Here is a 17,990-nt window from a genome sequence, read left to right on the forward strand (position 1 = left end):
TATGACACGTCTTTCTGTTGCTGCTGCTCGTGGCATTAACTAAACCCACACTGGAAACATAGCTTCCCCAAATCTGTGTGTTTCTGTAGGATTAAAAGCCACGGATGCGTGAGGCCAAGAACTGAAACAGTTTTGGGAAGGTAGTATACGAAGAGCTAAGCCTCTCCACAGACAGCGCCGTGTGCCACTGTGCACCACTGTGCTTCTTTGTGTTGTGTCCTGTGCTCTTTCCATACCAGCACTCGAGACCGTCCTTATCTCTCTGACCAGCACGTAGTGTTCTCGGTATTCCATTCATTACAGATGCAAAGTATTACACATGCAGACACACACTTAGTTACGGCCCGATCGTTGAACTGAGTTATCCTTAGATCTCTGTGTGTGTGTGTATAATTTTATTCTATAGGTTATTCTAATGGATTTTGTTTAACTGATTAAAGCTGGAAATTTTTTCATTTCTCTACTGAGCATCAATATATTTTCTTCTGTGAATTGTTAAAAGGTGGTTTTTTGTTGTTGTTGTTTCTTTTTTTAAAAATTCTTATCTATTTGCAACAGCCTGGTCTGGGCCAGGCTAAAGCCAGGAGCCAGGGACTCCATTCAGGTCTCCCGTGTGGGTGGCAGGGACTCATGTACTTGAACCATCATCTACTGCTTCCCAGGAACATTAGCAGGAGAGATGGAAAGTGGAGTAGTTGGGGCTCGAACTGGCGCTCTGACATGGGATATGGGTGTCCCAAGCAGAGGCTCAACCTGCTGTGTCCAGGCTATTAAAATCGTGATAGTGATAACCATTCATTGAGTCTTACTTGTGTCAAGCCAGGCACTGTGCTGAGTGTCCCACATGAAGCTCTTGTGAAATCCTTACGGCTCTGAAATGAAAGATTATTTCCATATTACGAATGAGAGGACTGAGACTCAGACAGGTCAGGTAACCTACATTGCAGACCCTTAGAGGATCCTTTCCCAGCCGGTATTCTTGGCAAAACCTCTTTTGGAGCAGATTGTAGACATGTGCTAGAATGAAAAGAAATAATGTAGGGGCTGGCATTGTGGCATAGTTGGTTAGGCCACCTGGGACGCCAGCTTCCCATGTGGGTGCTGGTTCGAGTCCTGGCTGCTCCACTTCTGATCCAGCTCTCTGCCAATGTGCCTGGGAAGCAGCAGAAGTGGCCCTAGTGCTTGGCACCCTGCACCCACATGGGAGACCCGTAAGAAGCTCCTGGCTTCAGATCGGCTCAGCTCCTGCTGTTGCAGCCATTTGGGGAATGAAGCAGCGATGGAATCTCTCTGTCTCTGTCTCTCTCTCTGTCTCTCTCTCTCACTCTCTTTAACTCTGCCTTTCAAGTAAATAACTAATTCTTAAAAAGAAATGCTTTGTGAATATAAAGGATACAAGGTCAAGAAGGGCTGGTGTTTGTAGACAGAATTAAAGGCAGTTTATAGATGCAGAGAGTCTCACACGAGGAGGAGTCCTGAAGAGAACAGATGTTTTTACTGAAGCCTTGAACCAAAAAAGAGTGGTGGTGTCCTTTGGAGTGCGTGACATGGGAAATGTTGAACATATTCCTGAATATAGCAAGGAGAAGATGTTTGTTCTAACCACTGGCAAAACAGATGATAATGATGATTTGCATGGACAGTAATGGTATTACTTGGCTAATGCTGCTATTTAAATCAATCACCAGGATAAAAATTGTGCCAGTGTTCCTGCTTTTGATGTTGACCGAGTTAGGAGAGCTTTGTGTTAGCATGGCAGGTCTGTCAGCGGGATCACGGTGCTGTTGGTTTGTCATGCTCAGCAGTTATCTTTAAGTTTTTCTGTTTTCTTTGTGCTGCCTTCCCATCCTTTCCTCCCACCCTTATTTTACAGGCTACAGCTGTTGATTCTGGAGCCAACAACACTCATCAGCTGGATGATTTTCTGGAAAATACCGCTCATGAGCTCTGGGCTATGACTCATGCTAAGATCTTGGGGTCTGAAACCTTAGCCACCTTGGGGGACAGCAACGACAGCCCAAATCTGGAGACCATGATGCTCCGAATGGAGGAAATGGAAGTAAGGTCTGAGGCTGCTGGTCTGGTTTGCTATGGGAGACTCAACTCTGTTGATGGCCAGCTCTGCTGCCATCCAAGTGTGTGACCTTGACACAATCATGTACCTTCTCTATTTAAGCAGGGTGTTTAGAAGCATAAAATGAGGTATAAAATGGTCAGCACACTATCTGACACAGAACCCAGTAAATGACCATTCTTATCCCCTGATACTACTGATTTGTGATTACAAATTCCAGGACCGCAGAGTGGTCCACAGTGGGCCCATAAACTTCCACCCATGAGCTTGTATGTGCTGTGCAGCTGCCTCTGCTGCCCGGCTGGCGTGTGGCCCTGTCAAAACACAGACAGCGTCACCTTTGTTAGTTTCCATACTGTGTTCACAGCGCTTCTCCCGTAAAGTTTTAGACCTCAGACAATCAGCCATTTCAATGCCTGGATCGTTCAGAGCAGGAAATTGAGGTACAGTAAGGGAATAAATGTCATGGCTAAGAACACAAAAAAGTTTCTGGGAGAGACAGGATGAGGATCTAGGTCTCCCAGTTTCCAATTTGCCATTTTATTTTTAATGCAGTTATATTTCATTTTTTCTTTGCTGCTAAGTAGGAATATTTTGAGGAATACAGTTATTTGTGGATAGGCCGTCTTTAACTGATTTCCCTTTTGGAGGCAGTAACTGTCCAGACTTAAGCTGTCTAAAACGTTTGCCACCATCCACATTAGCCTGTTGAAGTACACACTGATTAAGAGTGAAGCCCACTGCAGGTAGTCCGTAGTTAGTGGCTCCTGTACTGGTCAGGGCACACGGTAGACCTTTGTATCTCAAAGCAGGCTCTGGTGGACGGTGCTGGTTTGGATTGCGGTTTTGTCAGTTACTGTATTTTGCTCTAGACTTCACCTCATGAACTCATCGCTTCCTGGCCTGGCAAATGCCCTTTCCTGGCAGTGTCTGTGAACGTCGTGTCTGACGCTACGTGATTGTGTCTGCTGAACTTTTCCTTCCTCAGTAGTTCTGGTTCTCATTTTTTCTCATAAACTTTTTTTTAAAAGAAATACCAGGAGACCGTTCGCCAGAGATATAATAAAATTGTGTATGCTGATCCTCATTTTTGGATGCATGAAGAAAATAATGGTAAGTTTTTCCCCCACTTTCTTCCCAACACTGTATTCTGAAACAGCTTCTGATATACTGGAAAGTAGAAAAATTTGTACAAGGAACACTCGTTTCCCCAAGCCTGGATTCTACATGTTCCTTTATTCTTTATCACCTATCTACGTGTCTGTCCCTTTGTCTGTCAGTTCATCTTTATATTTGAAGTAGTTACAGACGTGGATACACTTCACCCTAAATATCCAGCAGGCATACTACTGACTAGAGTGTAATCACTATTTTTGGTTCTTTTTTCCTTTTGAGATAAAATTCACATAGACTTTGCTTTCATTTGAGAGGCAGAGAGGCACAGAAATAAAAAGAGACAAAGACAGACAGACAGAGCTCCCATTTGCTGGTTCACTCCCCAAAAACCTCAGTGGCCAGGGCCAGGTCAGGCCAAAGCTGAAAGCAGGAAGCTCAGCCAGGTCTCCCACGTGGGTGGCAGGCTCCCAGTTACTTGAGCCATCACCACTGCCTCCCAGGGTTTGCATCAGCAGGAAGCTGGAGTCAGGACTTGAACCCAGGTACTCCAGTGCGGGATGTGGTCATCTTAACTGCCAGGCTAAAACACCTCCTCCCACCCAGATCTTAATTATGTCCTTCGATGGGTTTTACAGCTGGGTACGTGTTTGTCTATCAGATGTAGACTTTATCATCCTCACTTCATGACGTTGCTTCACGCCCTTCGCTGTCTGTGCCCCAGCACTCAAGCAGCCACTTGCTTTTTTTTTTTAATTAGTTTTGAGTGTACTTCAATTTCATATAAATGCAGTCACATGGTATGTACTCTTATGTGGATTTCAGTAGTGTTTCAAAGATTTATCTATGTTACATCTCTTTTTTTTTTTTAGAAAGCTTTTATTTAACAAATACAAATTTCATAGGTCCAGCTTTTGGAATATAGCGGTTCCTCCCCTCATACTTATATCTCCTTTTACTGCTCTAACAAACTTTTGTTTGTAATGAGTTTAAGGCTCATATTTTGTGACTTAAAACAGATTTATTTTCATAGTTCTGGAGGTTGGAAATGAGAAGTGAGCCTTGATGGGCTGAAGTCAAGGTGGCGGCTGAGCTGGTTTCTTTGGAAGGCCCTGGGGCAGACCTGCTCCTTGTCCCTTGCAGCTTCTACTGCGGTTCCTTAACTTGTGACCTCATTAGTCCAATCCATTTCTGTCGTCACAATTGCCTTTTCCTCTTCTGCGGTCAGCTCTTCTGCCTGCCTATTGTGAGGGCCCACAATCTAGGATACTCTGTCCATCTCACGATCCTTAACTAAAGTCCCTTTGCCATAGAAGGCAGCACTCACAGGTTCCAGAGACCTTGAAGTGGGTATCTTGTGGGCCAGTTTTCATCCTACCACATGTTCTTATGCTTAGTTTATGGTTTGTTTGTTTGTTTTTTTTTTTTTTGCTGTATAGTGTTCTGTCTTCTGCATATGCCACATGTGGTTTACTCATTTGCCTGTGGATTTACATTTGACTATTTATGGTTTGAGGCTGTTAGGAATCAGTCTGCCATGAATATATTCTTGTAGGATATGCATCTATTTAAAAATTCATACCGAAATAAACTTGCCTCTCTCTTTTTAAAGATTTATTTAAAAAAATTTTTTTTTATTTTAATTTTTATTTATTTGAAAAGAGAGTCAGAGACAGAGATCTTCCATCCATTGATTCACTTCCCAAATGTTTGCAACAGCCAGAGCTGGGTCCAGCTAAAACCAGGAGCCTCAAACACCATCCAAGTCTCCCACATGGGTGTCAGGGACCCAAGTAGCTGAGCTGTCACCTGCTGCCCCCTAGATGTACGTCAGCAGGAACCTGGATTGGAAGTAGAACAGCTGGACTTGAACCAGGCACTGATAAGGCTTCCCAAGTGGCAGCTCCATCCACGGTGCCACAGTGCCCACCCCTAAATGGAGTCTTTTAAAGTGTATGACTCATTAGTTTTTAGAATATCCTCATGGTTGTACAACCCTCACTACTGTGTTAATTTCTCCAGGAGAAACCCTGTGTCTGTCAGCAGTCACTCCCCGTTAGTCCCCAGCCCTGGCATCCACTCACACAGATGTTTTGTGGATGTACATTCCTTTCCTTCTGTGCCCCACCTGTTTATGTTCTCGAAGGCATTCTATTTTATTTATTTATTTTAAAATATGTATTTATTTGAAAGAGTTACACAGAGAGAGGAGAGGCAGAGAGAGAGAGAGAGAGAGAGGTCTTCCATCTGCTTGTTCACTCTCCAATTGGCCGCAAGGCCGGAGCTGCGCCAATCTGAAGCCAGGAGCCAGGAGCTTCCTCCGGGTCTCCCACATGGGTACAGGGGCCTGAGGACCTGGGCCATCCTCTACTGCTTTCCCAGGCCATAGCAGAGAGCTGGATCGGAAGTAGAGTAGCCGGGACTCAAACCGGTGCCTATATGGGATGCTGGCACTTCAGGCCAGGGGTTAACCCCCTGTACCACAGCGCCGGCCCCTCAAAGGCATTTTATTTGAAGCAGACATTTTTAACTTTGATGAAGTCTAACCAGTTTTTTCTTGGATGGTTTTTGCTTTTCTCTGATGTAAGAAACCTTTCCCTTTCTGCCCCCAAGTTGAGAAGATATTCTCTTGTTTTTTTTCGAAGCTTTGTGATTTAAGCTCTTATATTTCAGGCTGTGCTCCATCTTGAGTAATGCCAGTGGTCTGAGGTAGAGGCTGAAATTCTTTGTTCCTTTCTGATGGATAACCGCTTGTCTTGGCCTCGTTTGTTGAGACAGCTTGCTTTTCACAATCCATATATGCCCGTGCTGGCTGCAGTCTCCTCACTGCTGTCACAGTTTTGCCTGGGGAGACGCCGATCAGATCCTCCTTGACCACGCTTGGTGCCTGCCTTCCTCATGAAGGCTGGCGTTGCCTCTGAGGGAACTGAGGCTGCTCCAGTACCGCACTCACTCACTGACGGATGTAACAGACACTGGGGCTGTGGGAAGTTGACAGCAGTAGCATGCACGGGCACTTCAGAAAGCTCGTGGAAAACAGGATTAAAAGGTCAGTTCATTGTAGTGCAAAGCAGTGTTGAAATGCACGTGTGTGAGGCAAGTTCATGGGCCTTGCATAGTACGGATAAACCATGGATGGATGGGAAATTGTTTTGCACCAAAATAGTGTATCATTTATTTCCACTTTGTATGAACTGAAGTCCTCCATATGTCACCTGCAGGCTTTTTTTTAATATGAGTAGGGTATTAGAAAAGCCTCCTCCAGATGAAATTGTGACAAAGATGAGCTGTCTGAAGAGAATGCTGACGAGTCCCTTTGCTGTTTCCTGGAGTTTCCAAGCACTGTGTCTCATTGTAGCTGACGTTCTCTCTTCCTCTCGGCACCATGGCCACTCCGTGTTCATCCCCACGTGGCACTGAACAGCTGAGGCACCAAACATGGGGTCCTGTGTAGTGCCTTCCTGCTGTCCTGAGGTTGGAATCTTACTTCTCTGCCCCGTCCCTGGCCTGTGAACTCCCATAGCGTTTTCTGGCATGTTCTGCCATGTGCTGGAGTTGTTTGTGAAGGCGTCTTCTCTCTCCCAACGAAGCTGCTGAATCAGTGAGGCCAGAGAGTTGGTCATAATCATTTGTGTCCCCCACTGTGCCTAGCACGGGGCTGGCACAGCAAGGCCCCTTCTAGTCATTGTTTAGTCGGCCTGGACATTTCAGTGCTGTTTTGTTGGGAAGCAGAGGAAAAGGCAACGGGACGGGGCAGTTGGCTTCGCGGATGGCTTGGCCATTGGCCACAGAGTTAGGCTGCACCAGTAGAAGACACAAAGGACTTGGTGTTCTCTTCCTTCAAGGCCAATCCGAATCATGAGTCACTGTCAGTGACTCTGCACAGTCTAGGTGTGCATTCCCAGGAGGCGCTCTTTGAACACTGAGACCTGAAGTGAGTTCTTGGACACTTGAAGTTCCAGAACCATGACATCATAGCAAGACTCCTGTGTTTCCCATTGTTCTGATTGTTCCGCCACATCACAGATCACATTTCGAGTGATCTCTGGGTTGTGTGTGTCTCAGCTTGTACCCTCTGACAGCTAAAGTTGGTTGTACTCCCAGTGATGCTTTCCCCAAAGCTGACTTAAGCAGTGTTTCTGACAGTAAGAAATCAGGAGCTTATCAGTGTGAGTCAGAGAAAGTCATTGACATATGGATGCTCCCTCTACCAAAGAGGACAGAATTTCTCCTGTGAAATACATTTAAAATTAGAAGTAATCTAAATCTCAGAAGAGCTGTTAAGCATGCAAGTTATAGTTAATAAATTAATGTTTTGACTCTTGTTATGCAGATTTTCCCTGTGATGCCCAGAGACAAATTAAATCAGCCATTTAAATGCTCAGGTGTGAGTGGTAATCAAAGCATTTCAAGGCTAAAAAACAAACGGAACTACTTTTAAGGCTCCTTGAGTGGGTGGCCAGGTCCTAAGAAAGCTGCCTATCCGGGGGCTTTGCACAGACCTCCTGGACAAGCCTCCCCAAGAACAGGCTGAAGCTTCTGAAGGAGTTCCATATTGTGTAAAACTGATTCTTCACTGGTTTGCATTTGAAACGAGCACTTTTTCCATCTCCCTGGGCTTAGGAGACAGCAGGTGACTTCCTCACAGGTCACTGGCCACTAGCACAGCTCTCATGTGGCCATGGACTTCCCGTCATCTACAGCCATGTTATGCCTTCCCTCTTCTAGACCAGAAAGTCTCAGCAGTAAATGAAAGGCCTCTGGCTCCTCAGCCGATCAGGATCACCAAGACAGTGGCCCACAAGGAGGGAGCCGTGAATATCATGCTGGAGAGACCCTGCAATGGCAGGTGAGTGACGGCTGTTTGGTTGCCTTTGACACTGTTAAATTTGAATTCCTACAATCTCCCAAAGATAGACAGAAATTCTTGTCTAAAAGCAAGATCTTGGGCCAGCGTTGTGGCGTAGTAGGTAAAGATGCTGCCTGTGACGCTGGCATTCCATATGGGTCCCGGCTCATGTCCAGGCTGCTCTTCTTCTGATCCAGCTCTTTGCTAAGGGCCTAGGAAAAGCAGTGGAAGATGGCCCAAGTGTTTGGGCCTTTGCCAGCCACGTGGGAGAGCAGATGAAGTTCCTGGAGCCTGGCTTTTGGCCTAACCCATCCAGGTAATTTGGGGAGTGAACTGGCAGATGGAAGATCTCCCTCTCTCTCTGTAAATCTTTCACAAAAATAAATAAATCAGTATTTAAAAAAAAAAAGTAAGATGTTGCCAGACTCCAAAGATGTCTCAGTAAAATAGTACATGAATATGGCGAGCACTGAGTGTTTTTAACTTGAGGAGCCTTTTGGTATGGGGTAGCACTTAGCTGGCTTTAGCAGTGGAAGCACCGCCCTGGTGCCTGTGAGTGTATGGATATAAATACTGCAAGATTTCCTGGAAAATTCTTTTGTATGAAAGGCAGTCCTGTGACAAGGGGAAGCAGTGAATGGTGGGATGTTGAGTTGTGTTCAGTGTGAGAGAGAAATGAAGGGTGAGGCTTTGGGAGGAAGCTGTCAGAGTAAGTTCACAGTTTGCCTTACTTACAGGTGGTTTTGAATGTCTCTGCTTTTTCTTCATCCTCAGTTCTCTGGATGAAAGTTTGGGAACAGAGGAGCGATCGGAGAAAAGAGGGGCTCCCCTCCACTTGCTTGCAGAAGATTCCCGGCCGAGGGAAGGCCGAACGCCCCTCCTGGTCCCCCCGGGCATGCTGCTCAGCATTGGTGACTACCGCAGCCGATTTGAGCAGTACCTCCGGATGGTATCTCATGAGGCCGTGGGCGCCTTCGACCCGTGGCTGATAGCTGAAAGGTGAGTGAGATGCCACACGCCCCTGTTTAAGAAGCAGGTGCCACCTTTTACACTTCCAGAAAGCCTGGTGGTCTCAGTCTATGCTTTTGGGCCAGGAGTTGTAATGGCTGTTCTTGGGCTTTCTCTGCTAACTGCCTTTTTTCAGCCACAAGAGACCATAAGACAGCAGGGCTGTCACCCACAGGAGTGCCCTGTAGCCCTCCCTTGTCGGCTCGGGCTGCCGTAAAACACCATGGACACAAATTAGTTCTTCCCATTTCTGGAGGCTAGATCTAAGATGAGAGTCCTGGAAGGTTTGGTGTCTGCTGAGGGCCCTCTGCCTGGCCTGTAGCTACCTTCATGCTCTGTCTTCATGTAGCAGAGGGAGCTCTGGGCTCTTCCCCTTCTTACAGAGGCAGTCGCCCCATCGTGAGGCCACCCATCTTGATCTCACCTGAGCCTAACCACCTGTCCAAGGCCCCATCTCCAAATACCGTCAGCTGGGAGTCAGGGCATCAGCATGGGGACTTCAGGAAGACATGAACACTCAGCCCCTAACTGCTGAGGAGCAGTGTTCAGGAATCACGTCAGGGCTAATTGTCCGTTGCTCTTAGTGAGTGTGATGTCTCCTTGGAGCACATAAATACTGCTGGGCAGGGAGCAGTCACAGTTACGCCGTCTCCGTGGTCGGGGCGAACACGCCTTCACAAGCAGCAGCCTCTGCCCTGCCACGTTGCCATTAACCCTTCTCCTCCCCCGGGAAAGGGAGCATTGCGGACTCCCGGAACAGGATCCTGCAGCTGCTACATACTTGAAGGAGCAGCCTTCAGTCTTAGGAGATACTTCATTAAAAGATGTGCAAATCTGCTCATTTTAAACAATGCCCATATTTAAATTCCTCATGAGTATACCTTATTACAAACACAAGACAGTTTTCATCATTGAGGCAGGGAGTATGCTGTGATTATATTTCCTTGTTAAACAAGTGGTAAGCATGTTCCAGGAGTTAATCATCGCTTCTTTGGTTTTTTTATTCTTTTATATATTTATGAACTTTCCCCCACACACTAGCCAACAACCTCTTCCCATAATTTTTCTGATGACCCACACCACCAGTTAACCCCTGCTTCTGCACCCCACCCTGACTTCTCCGGAGGCTGTCTTTCTGCCTTAGCCCGTCTGGCCTGTGGCCACTCTGCCTGGGACTTCCTTCGTCATCACCGTATCTGATACCTTGTGTCCTGGTGCCCTTGTCTTCCTCTTTCTTGGTTTGTTCTCTTGTTTTCTTCCTTTCTTTCTCTTTCTGTCTTTTTAAAGATTTATTTATTTACTTGAAAGTCAGAGTTACACAGAGAGAGAAGAGGCAGAGAGAGAGAGGTCTTCCATCGGATGGTTCACTCCCCAATTGGCTGCAATGGCTGGAACTGCGCTGATCCAAAGCCAGGAGCCAGGAGCCTCTTCCAAGTCTCCCACGCGGGTGCAGGGGCCCAAGGACTTGGGCCATCCTCCACTGCTATCCCAGGCCATAGCAGAGAGCTGGATCAGAAGAGGAGCAGCTGGGACTGGAACCGGTGCCCGTATGGGATGCCAGCACTGAAGGCGGCGGCTTTACCCGCTGCGCCACAGTGCCGGCCCATGTTCTCTTGTTTTGATGGAGCTTATCCTTTGAAAGTGTGCCCTCACTCTTGATTGAAGGGCTTTAGCTACAGCCCTTGCTTGACGATTTGGCCGAGAGTACAATTACTGGCGTGTTTTTTTCAGAGTGTTTTCCTCCTCTTGTGAGGGTGGTGAAGGAACGGTCACCTCGCTGCCAGGCGTAGGGTGGATCCGTCCCTCCGGCTGCTGACGGGCCGCAGGCTTTCTCATTCTGCAGATCCTCAGCAGCTTCCTCGTGCCCAGCCCAGCCCGCAGGCTGCCTCTGCGACCCTGCACTCTTCCTTCCCCTGCAGACCCAGCTCTCGGCTCCCTCTCCACTGCCTTGTTACTGCGGACTCGGGACTCTGCCCAGTGCTCCCCCCTTCTGACAATTTTGGACACTTCTCTTCTACTTTTGTCTTTTTTTTTTCCTCTTAAGCAAGGTCAGGGACAATCACTGTGTTTAAGTCCTTGGGTTAACCTAAGCTTGAGGTTTCTCTTGGATAGAGGGGACCCTTCAAAGCACAGAAGATCCTGTGTTCTGGGTGGTGAGCACATTTGTCTTAACGGGTGCTCTAAAGGGTTTTCTGAGCAAGAGAAGTCCGTTTGACGTGCACGTATGGATTCACATGTGGTCCAGTAGCAGACTCACTCATATCCCCACGGTCTGTCTGGGACTGTTAGGCTAGTAGGCATACTGAGAAAACCAAAAGCAAGCCAGGGAAGTTAGTTCTTTCCACCTGTCAGATGATAACATTTTGTTCATAGTTGCCTCGGCCTGTGGGGAGTAAAGGGTTAACATCTGGGGGACGGGGCGTTAGATTATGCCTAGATTTTTACGTGTATTTTCTTCTGCTGTCCTTTGACACCACATGACGGTTCATCTCAATGTTCTAGCTCTGATGATTTCTTCTGTCTCATCTTGATTCTCACTGTGAGTTTTCCGGACCAAATCTTGCAAAGCATATTCAAAGACAGTGGTCTTCTCTTCTGACGGCCTTCGGGTCAGGGGAAGCCACGTGAGCTTCTGCCTGTCTCTTCTGTCCGTTGCGCCTTTCCCCTGTTTTGTCCTCAGACTGGGCAGAGGGGGTCAGTTCGATGCACGTGAAAGAATGATCATGAAAGGGAAGATCTAAGGTGTCCATATTTCTGGTGAAAGCAAACTCCTGAGGATTCCTGGTTTTGAAAAAAACAACAGAGATTTCTGGCTGAAAAAGATGGAACATGTATGTGTATTTATCTCCATGCATGCCTGTGCCACTACATACCACTAAAAGAATCAAAGGCATGAAACCATAAGTGACAGCAAACAAGAAGTATCAGTCAAAATTTGGAATCCAGAAAACAAGGTAGAGAAATGGCAAATGATCCGGCAGACCAAGGGAAGCTCAGTGCACGATGAGCGCGCAGCCAGGAGCCAGGTGTGTTCACACAGAACTTTGCCGAGACTCAGGCATTGAGATGTGTGTGAAGGCCTTGGATGCAGGCGCCAGAAAATGGAAGGCTTGGTTGAAATTCCGATTCTTGAAAATGAGCCAATAGCTAAGGTGACCAGACGCACGATGGGACCTGGGAAAGATACACGGGCTGCTGTGCCAGATTGAAGAGCTCGGAGGAGCCAGAGGCAATGCGGGGAGCAGAATAAAGCACTCAGAACAAACAGCCCACAGGTGAGATCCTCGGAGAGCTAAAGGAGGCTCTTAGAAGAAAACAACAGGAGACTGGAAAAAAAGGAACTTGGAAAGTTTTCCGAAATAAAAAAGTCTTGGCTGAAATAAATTCACTAGAGGTTTTAAAGAAAAATGCCAGGTCTCTGAGGCAGTAGAGTGAAAAACCAAGGCACTAGATAATTAAAAAAATTTTTTTTTTAATTATAGGGTTGTTTTGAGGAGATTCAAAATCTAAGTAATAGGAATTCCAGAATGTAGCAAAAGGTAAAAAGGAGAACTGGGAAATTACCAAAGAAATACTATAAGGAGATTTCCCAGAAGGCTGTTAGTCTTTATCTGGAAGAAGTTCCCCAGTTGCCCACTGTAAATAGTGAATTGAATGGACTGCACCATGGCACGTCATCCTGAAAAGAACTTGAGGATCCCAGTGTAAGGAGAAGCTGACAGGAGATTCCAGAGAGTGAAAACTGCAAACACGCGAACATCAGGAATCAGGCTGGCATCTTGTTCTCCATAACCACACTGAAAGCTAGAAGGTGCTAGAACATACTTGCAAAATTTAATCTAGAATTTTGTGCTTGGCTAAATTATCAATTGAAAGATAAGAGTAGAATAAAAGTATTTGTACGGATGCAGGATGTCCAAGAACTTAGTACCCAGGCACTGTTTCTCAGCAAGATACTGGAGCATATGTGCCTCTTGCGCTGGGCGTACATTAAGAAGGGGGGGCCAACGCAGTGAGCCATGCTGCTGCCTGCAGTCCTGGCGTCCCACACAGGCTCTGCTTCAGTGCAGCTCCCTGCTAACGTGCCTGGGAAAGCAGTGGAGGATTGGCCCAAGTGCTTGGGTCCCAGCACCTGTATGGGAGACCCGGAAGAAGCTCTGGGCTTCTGGCTTTGGCCTGGACTAACCCAGCCTTTGTGGTCATTTGAGGAGCGAGCCAGCAGATGGAAGATACCCGCCCCCCTCTCCTCTCACTTTCCCTTCAAATAAATAAACAAGTCTTTAAAAACAAGGAAAAGGGGGGAAAAAAAGAAGACTTGGGATTTAGGAAACGAGAATCCACCATGGAGCTTTCAGGAAGATGACAAAAGCTATTAGCTGAAGCATTTTTCAGTGACCATATAGAAGGCACGAGGACAGAGGAACTCAAGAGAGTAATTCCTCAGGTAGAGTGGGGAAGGGTAAACATAGCTGTGTCACCTGATGTGTTGTGGAGCAGATTGGGAGAACGTTTGTGTGGGGTAAATCAATGACAGGAAGGCAGAAAGTGAAACAAATCTAAGAGCGATGGAGTCCCTGTGTTTCTAGTGAGCAATTTGGATCACCTCTTCCTCTGAGGATGACTACGCATAGAAAAGCTGTATTCAGAATCAAACATGCGTGCTTGAAGGCACGAGGAAGTTAACTCGGTAATGAGGAGCAACTGGGCCAGAGTCCTGGAGAAGACGGAGACTGGGAGGCTGGCCAGTTCTGGCCAGGGATGAGCAGTCTGCACACCCGAGCGCAGAGGCTGGAGGCCAAGGTGTGGAGATGGCCCTGGTGAACTTGCTCACTTTTGCTCACCCTGAAAAGCTGCACTGTGCCTGTACGGGTGACCTGGATGTAAGTGGGTCTTCTCAGACGCCACCCCGCTCAGATTAGCCCAGTTCCTGAGATTGGACCACAGAGTTTCTAGACTTACTGCTCCCCAGAACCAGGCATGAGCAGACAGATTTTCTCTGGAGGCAAATAACATCATAGGAGTCAGCTTATTTCTGTAACTCTATATGATTAAGAAAAGCAGGCTACAGAGAGGCAAGACAATATCAAAAACAGAGATCCAGCAGCAGTTCCAGAAAATAATCAAAAGCTGTTTGGTTGACGCAGAACAACTGTGCCTAGGATGTCATAGAAATGAAAGACTAGAATTTTGGCAGAGAACTGAGAATTAAACAAAATCCACTTATACCTTCTAGAATAAAAATATAATGTGTGAAAAGAAGAATGCATTGTGTAGGCTCAGTAGAGAAAATGTGAGACTCGGGGCATAGGACAGGAGCAAACACCCAGGGTGCTGCCTGAGGGGAAGACCTGGAGGGTAGAGGGCGGTCTACCTACCTTGTGTGGCTGCAGTCTCAGGAGAGGGGGAGAAGGGGAGTCAGGAGAACGATGGCTGGCGTGTCCCCCAAGAAACAAGAGATGTAAGCCGGGGCCGGTGTTAATTCATCCTCAAGTCCCGGCTGCTCCATTTCCAACCCAGCTCCCTGCTAATGGCCTGGGAAAGCAACAGAAGACGGCCTAAGGAGTTGGGCCACTGCACCTGCGTGGGAAACCTGGGTGAGGCTCCTGGTTCCTGGCTTCAGCCTGGCCCAGCGGTGGCCATTGTGGCCATCTGGGGAGTGAACCAGCCAATAGGAGATCCCTTTTTCTGTCTCTCTCTGTAGCCCTGCCTTTCAAGATAAATAAATAAACTTTCAAAAAAAGACATAAGCCACAGATTGAAGAAGCTCTAAAATCCCCAGGAAATTCATACCTACTTGTATTATAGTATTATTGAAAAGTTAGAGAGTAAGAGAAAATCTTAAAAAGCAGCTGGAGAAACAAAAAAGAAGCAGAAGATGGAAAACCTTTTAAAGTTAGAAAAGAAGAAAACTGCCAATCCTGAGTTCTCAGCCATCCCAGTCTTCCACTTAGGTGGCAGGGGCCTGAGGACTTGGGCCATCACCTGTTTCTTCCCAGGCACGTTAGGAGGGAGCTGGATCAGAAGTGGAGCAGCTGGGACTAAAACAGGCACTCCAGTATGGAATGCTGGCATCACAACAGTGGTTTAATGTGCTGCATCACAATGCCAGCCATACAACTCCCCCACCCCCACCCCCCAGCTTTAAATACTGTTCTCCACCCAAAGTTACCTGGCTCCATGGAGAAGTGGCTGATTCCGGGCCGGGCTGGGCCGGGCCTGCAAAAAGTACAAAGAGCCTGAAACAGCACGTTGTCCCAGAAAGGACGTGCCCAGCTTGAAGGGGCTCCCACCGTCCACACCAGGGGCATCTCTGAGCAGCAGTCATGTTACAGATCATGGAATAATCTGTAAGGTCAGGGGGATGCAGAGAAAGGGAGAAGGGGAAGCCCTTCATTGCAGAATCCCAGCTGTTATAGGGAGGGATGATGGGACTGGAGGTCAGTGTCTGGTGGCTGTGATAACTGCTTCAGGCAAGTTTGATGAGAAACGGGATATTAGTCTCCAAGTTACCTTCCGACTACACGTGCCTTAGTTACAAAGGGAAATAGTAACTAGGAGGAGGGACGGTTCTTAGTAATGGGACAGACAGAGGGCATGGTGTCACCCTGCTGTGGCGTTCACTCCAGGAACGCAGAAGTGGATGTGCTTTTAAGGACACGTTGCACAGGAGTGGCACGGAGCCCAGCAGATCAGATGCCGGCATCCCACGCTGGAGCACCCTAGTGTAGTGACCATCTCTGGCCCCTGCTTGCAGCTTCCTGCCGGTGCAGACCGAGGGAGGCAGCCATCCTGTGATGGCGCAAGGAAGTGGGTTCCTGCTGTACATGTGGGATACCTGGCTTTTGAGTTCCTGGCTCTCAGCCCAGCCCTGGACATTTCAAGAATTTGAGAAGTGAACCAGGGGACAGGACCTTGCTCTCTATATTTGTCTCTTCGCTTCTTAAATAAATAAATCATGCTTTGAGAGGTTTATATGTTTGAGAGGCAGAGAGGGAGGTCTTCCATTCGCTGGTTCACTCCCCAAATGGCTGCAACAGCTGGGGCTGGGCCGATCTGAAGCCAGGAGCCAGGAGCTTCCTCCCGGTCTCCCATGCAGGTGCAGGAGCCCAAGGACTTGGGCCATTTTCTGCTGCTTTCCCAGGCCACAGCAGAGAGCTGGATTGGAAGTGGGGCAACCAGGACTAGAACCAGTGCCCATATGCAATGCCGGCTCTGCAGGCGGTAGCCCAACCTACTACGCCACAGCACTGGCCCCAATACATTTTTAAAAAGAAAAATGTCAGAAACTGAGAGGCGCCCTGTTTACTCTTCAGGAGAGATTCAGGTCTTGAGAGACGAAGAGCAGCTGACCGGCCCGGAGGACCCTGCCCGCTCTCCTTAGGGCGCGCTTCCCTCTGTGGGCAGTGAGGCAGCCGGCCGGGCTGCAGCTCTGCCTTCAGACATCCAAGGGCCCTCTTCTGTCCAGGAGAGCAGGGTCTCCCCTGGTTTCTTCTTCAGAAGTCTCTGGGCTGTTCTGGCCTTTGGAATTTCCTTTTGAAGTTCAGAGTGGCCTTGGGACGGTCCCCAGCGGGGTGGAAGAATGACTCCGTAGGCGGTGGCTCGCGCCTCAGCTGTGTTGTTTGTCTTCCAGCTTTTCAGAAGAGCTGGTAGATGAAGCTCTGGGGGCCGTGGCTGCTGAACTCCAGGATGTGTGCGAAGATTATGCAGAAGCTGTGTTCACCTCGGAGTTCTTAGAGGCGGCTGCATAACGGCTCTCCCTCCTCCGGAGCGGGGCGGGGCGGGCACCGCTGTCTCAGCCCCCGGAAGGCTTGGTCCTCAGCGCTCCAGCCAGCCCCCCCGCCACCACTGCCACTGAAGGGAGGAGAGGCCCGGGAGCTCCGCCCTGCTCCCATGTTCGCCCTGTCACGGCAGTGCTGCTGGAGCTCAGCCTGGAAGCGGGGATTGCTGAAGACGGGTGAAACATCTCCAGAGCTCTCACTTCCTATGAGCACTGTGTGTGTCCTCTGGCTCGGGGTGGCAGTCACTGTCACAGTGTTGGGAAGGTAGTAGGCCAGTGTGGTCCTCACAGGAACTCGAGCTGCTGCTGAACCCGCAGGCGGCCGCGCTGCCCGCACACGTGCGGTCGCCGTCCGGTCCCACCACTGCGCCTGTGGGGACCACTGTCCCTGCCGGGTCACTGAGGGCGGCCCCTGGGCTGCCGCCACTGTTAGAGGCAGGAGCCCGCCCTGGGTGTCGACACTGGGCAGCACGATCACGGAGCCGCACTTCTCCAGGGCTAGTCTTAAGGCTGTCAGCCCCAGCTCCGCTCCGAGGGGACTTAATAGCCTCTTAGTGCTGTGTGTCGAGTCGGCCAGCTGCAGGAAGCTGTCTCTGGATTCAGAGGGAGAGGACCAGGCCGTCGCCTGTGCCCGCGTGAAGGTTCAGAACGCCCGTCTCAAATGAGGTCTGAAGTGGCTCCATTTCCGTGCCCCAGAGGGACCCTGTGTGGGAGGAGAGCCCCGGTCCCCACTGCGAGAGGAAGACACGGGGGGGGGGGGGGGGGGGGGGACCCAGTAGCCTGCGGTCACGGCTGGCGGGAGAGAAGCCCGTTTTCAGAAACGACGAATTCAGGAGGAGAAAGGGAACTCACAGATAAGGCCACTGCCTGGAAGACGGTTTCCCCGGTGGTTTTTGTTTTTCTTTTTCTTTTTTCTTTTCTTTTTTTTTTTTGCCTGAGACTTGGTGAGTCACGTGAAGAAGAGCCGCGGGGCCCCGCCCCTGAGTGCCGTGAACCCGTGTGGCACAGCCAGTGTTGTGTCCAGGGCCTCTCTGAAGTACAGATATTTCAGGTGATAATTTAAGCCGTTTGATCGCACTTGTGATCACACTTGTGAAAAATCAACTTCCACTTGATGTTCATGTTTTCCTGCTTAATTTCATGTCACTTGAGAATTTAAGGTCTCTGGG

General features: G+C 48.6%; 1 protein-coding gene across 6 annotated transcripts in view; it reads left to right on the forward strand.

Annotated features, from left to right (window-relative positions):
• KIAA0753 (KIAA0753 ortholog) overlaps nucleotides 1–17,570 on the forward strand; it is a 64,835-nt gene extending 47,265 nt beyond the window's left edge. For all 6 annotated transcript variants that reach the window (XM_062216940.1, XM_062216942.1, XM_062216941.1 and 3 more), the window contains 5 exons: nucleotides 1,874–2,059; nucleotides 3,106–3,187; nucleotides 7,916–8,036; nucleotides 8,811–9,035; nucleotides 16,675–17,570. In XM_062216940.1, coding sequence (XP_062072924.1) covers nucleotides 1,874–2,059; nucleotides 3,106–3,187; nucleotides 7,916–8,036; nucleotides 8,811–9,035; nucleotides 16,675–16,792 — 732 coding nt within the window. In that variant the 3' untranslated portion in view covers nucleotides 16,793–17,570. The remainder of the gene's footprint in view (nucleotides 1–1,873; nucleotides 2,060–3,105; nucleotides 3,188–7,915; nucleotides 8,037–8,810; nucleotides 9,036–16,674) is intronic.
• The last annotated feature ends 420 nt before the right edge of the window (nucleotides 17,571–17,990 follow it).

Source organism: Lepus europaeus, chromosome 18, assembly GCF_033115175.1.
Source record: "Lepus europaeus isolate LE1 chromosome 18, mLepTim1.pri, whole genome shotgun sequence".
NCBI classification, from domain to species: Eukaryota; Metazoa; Chordata; class Mammalia; order Lagomorpha; family Leporidae; genus Lepus; species Lepus europaeus.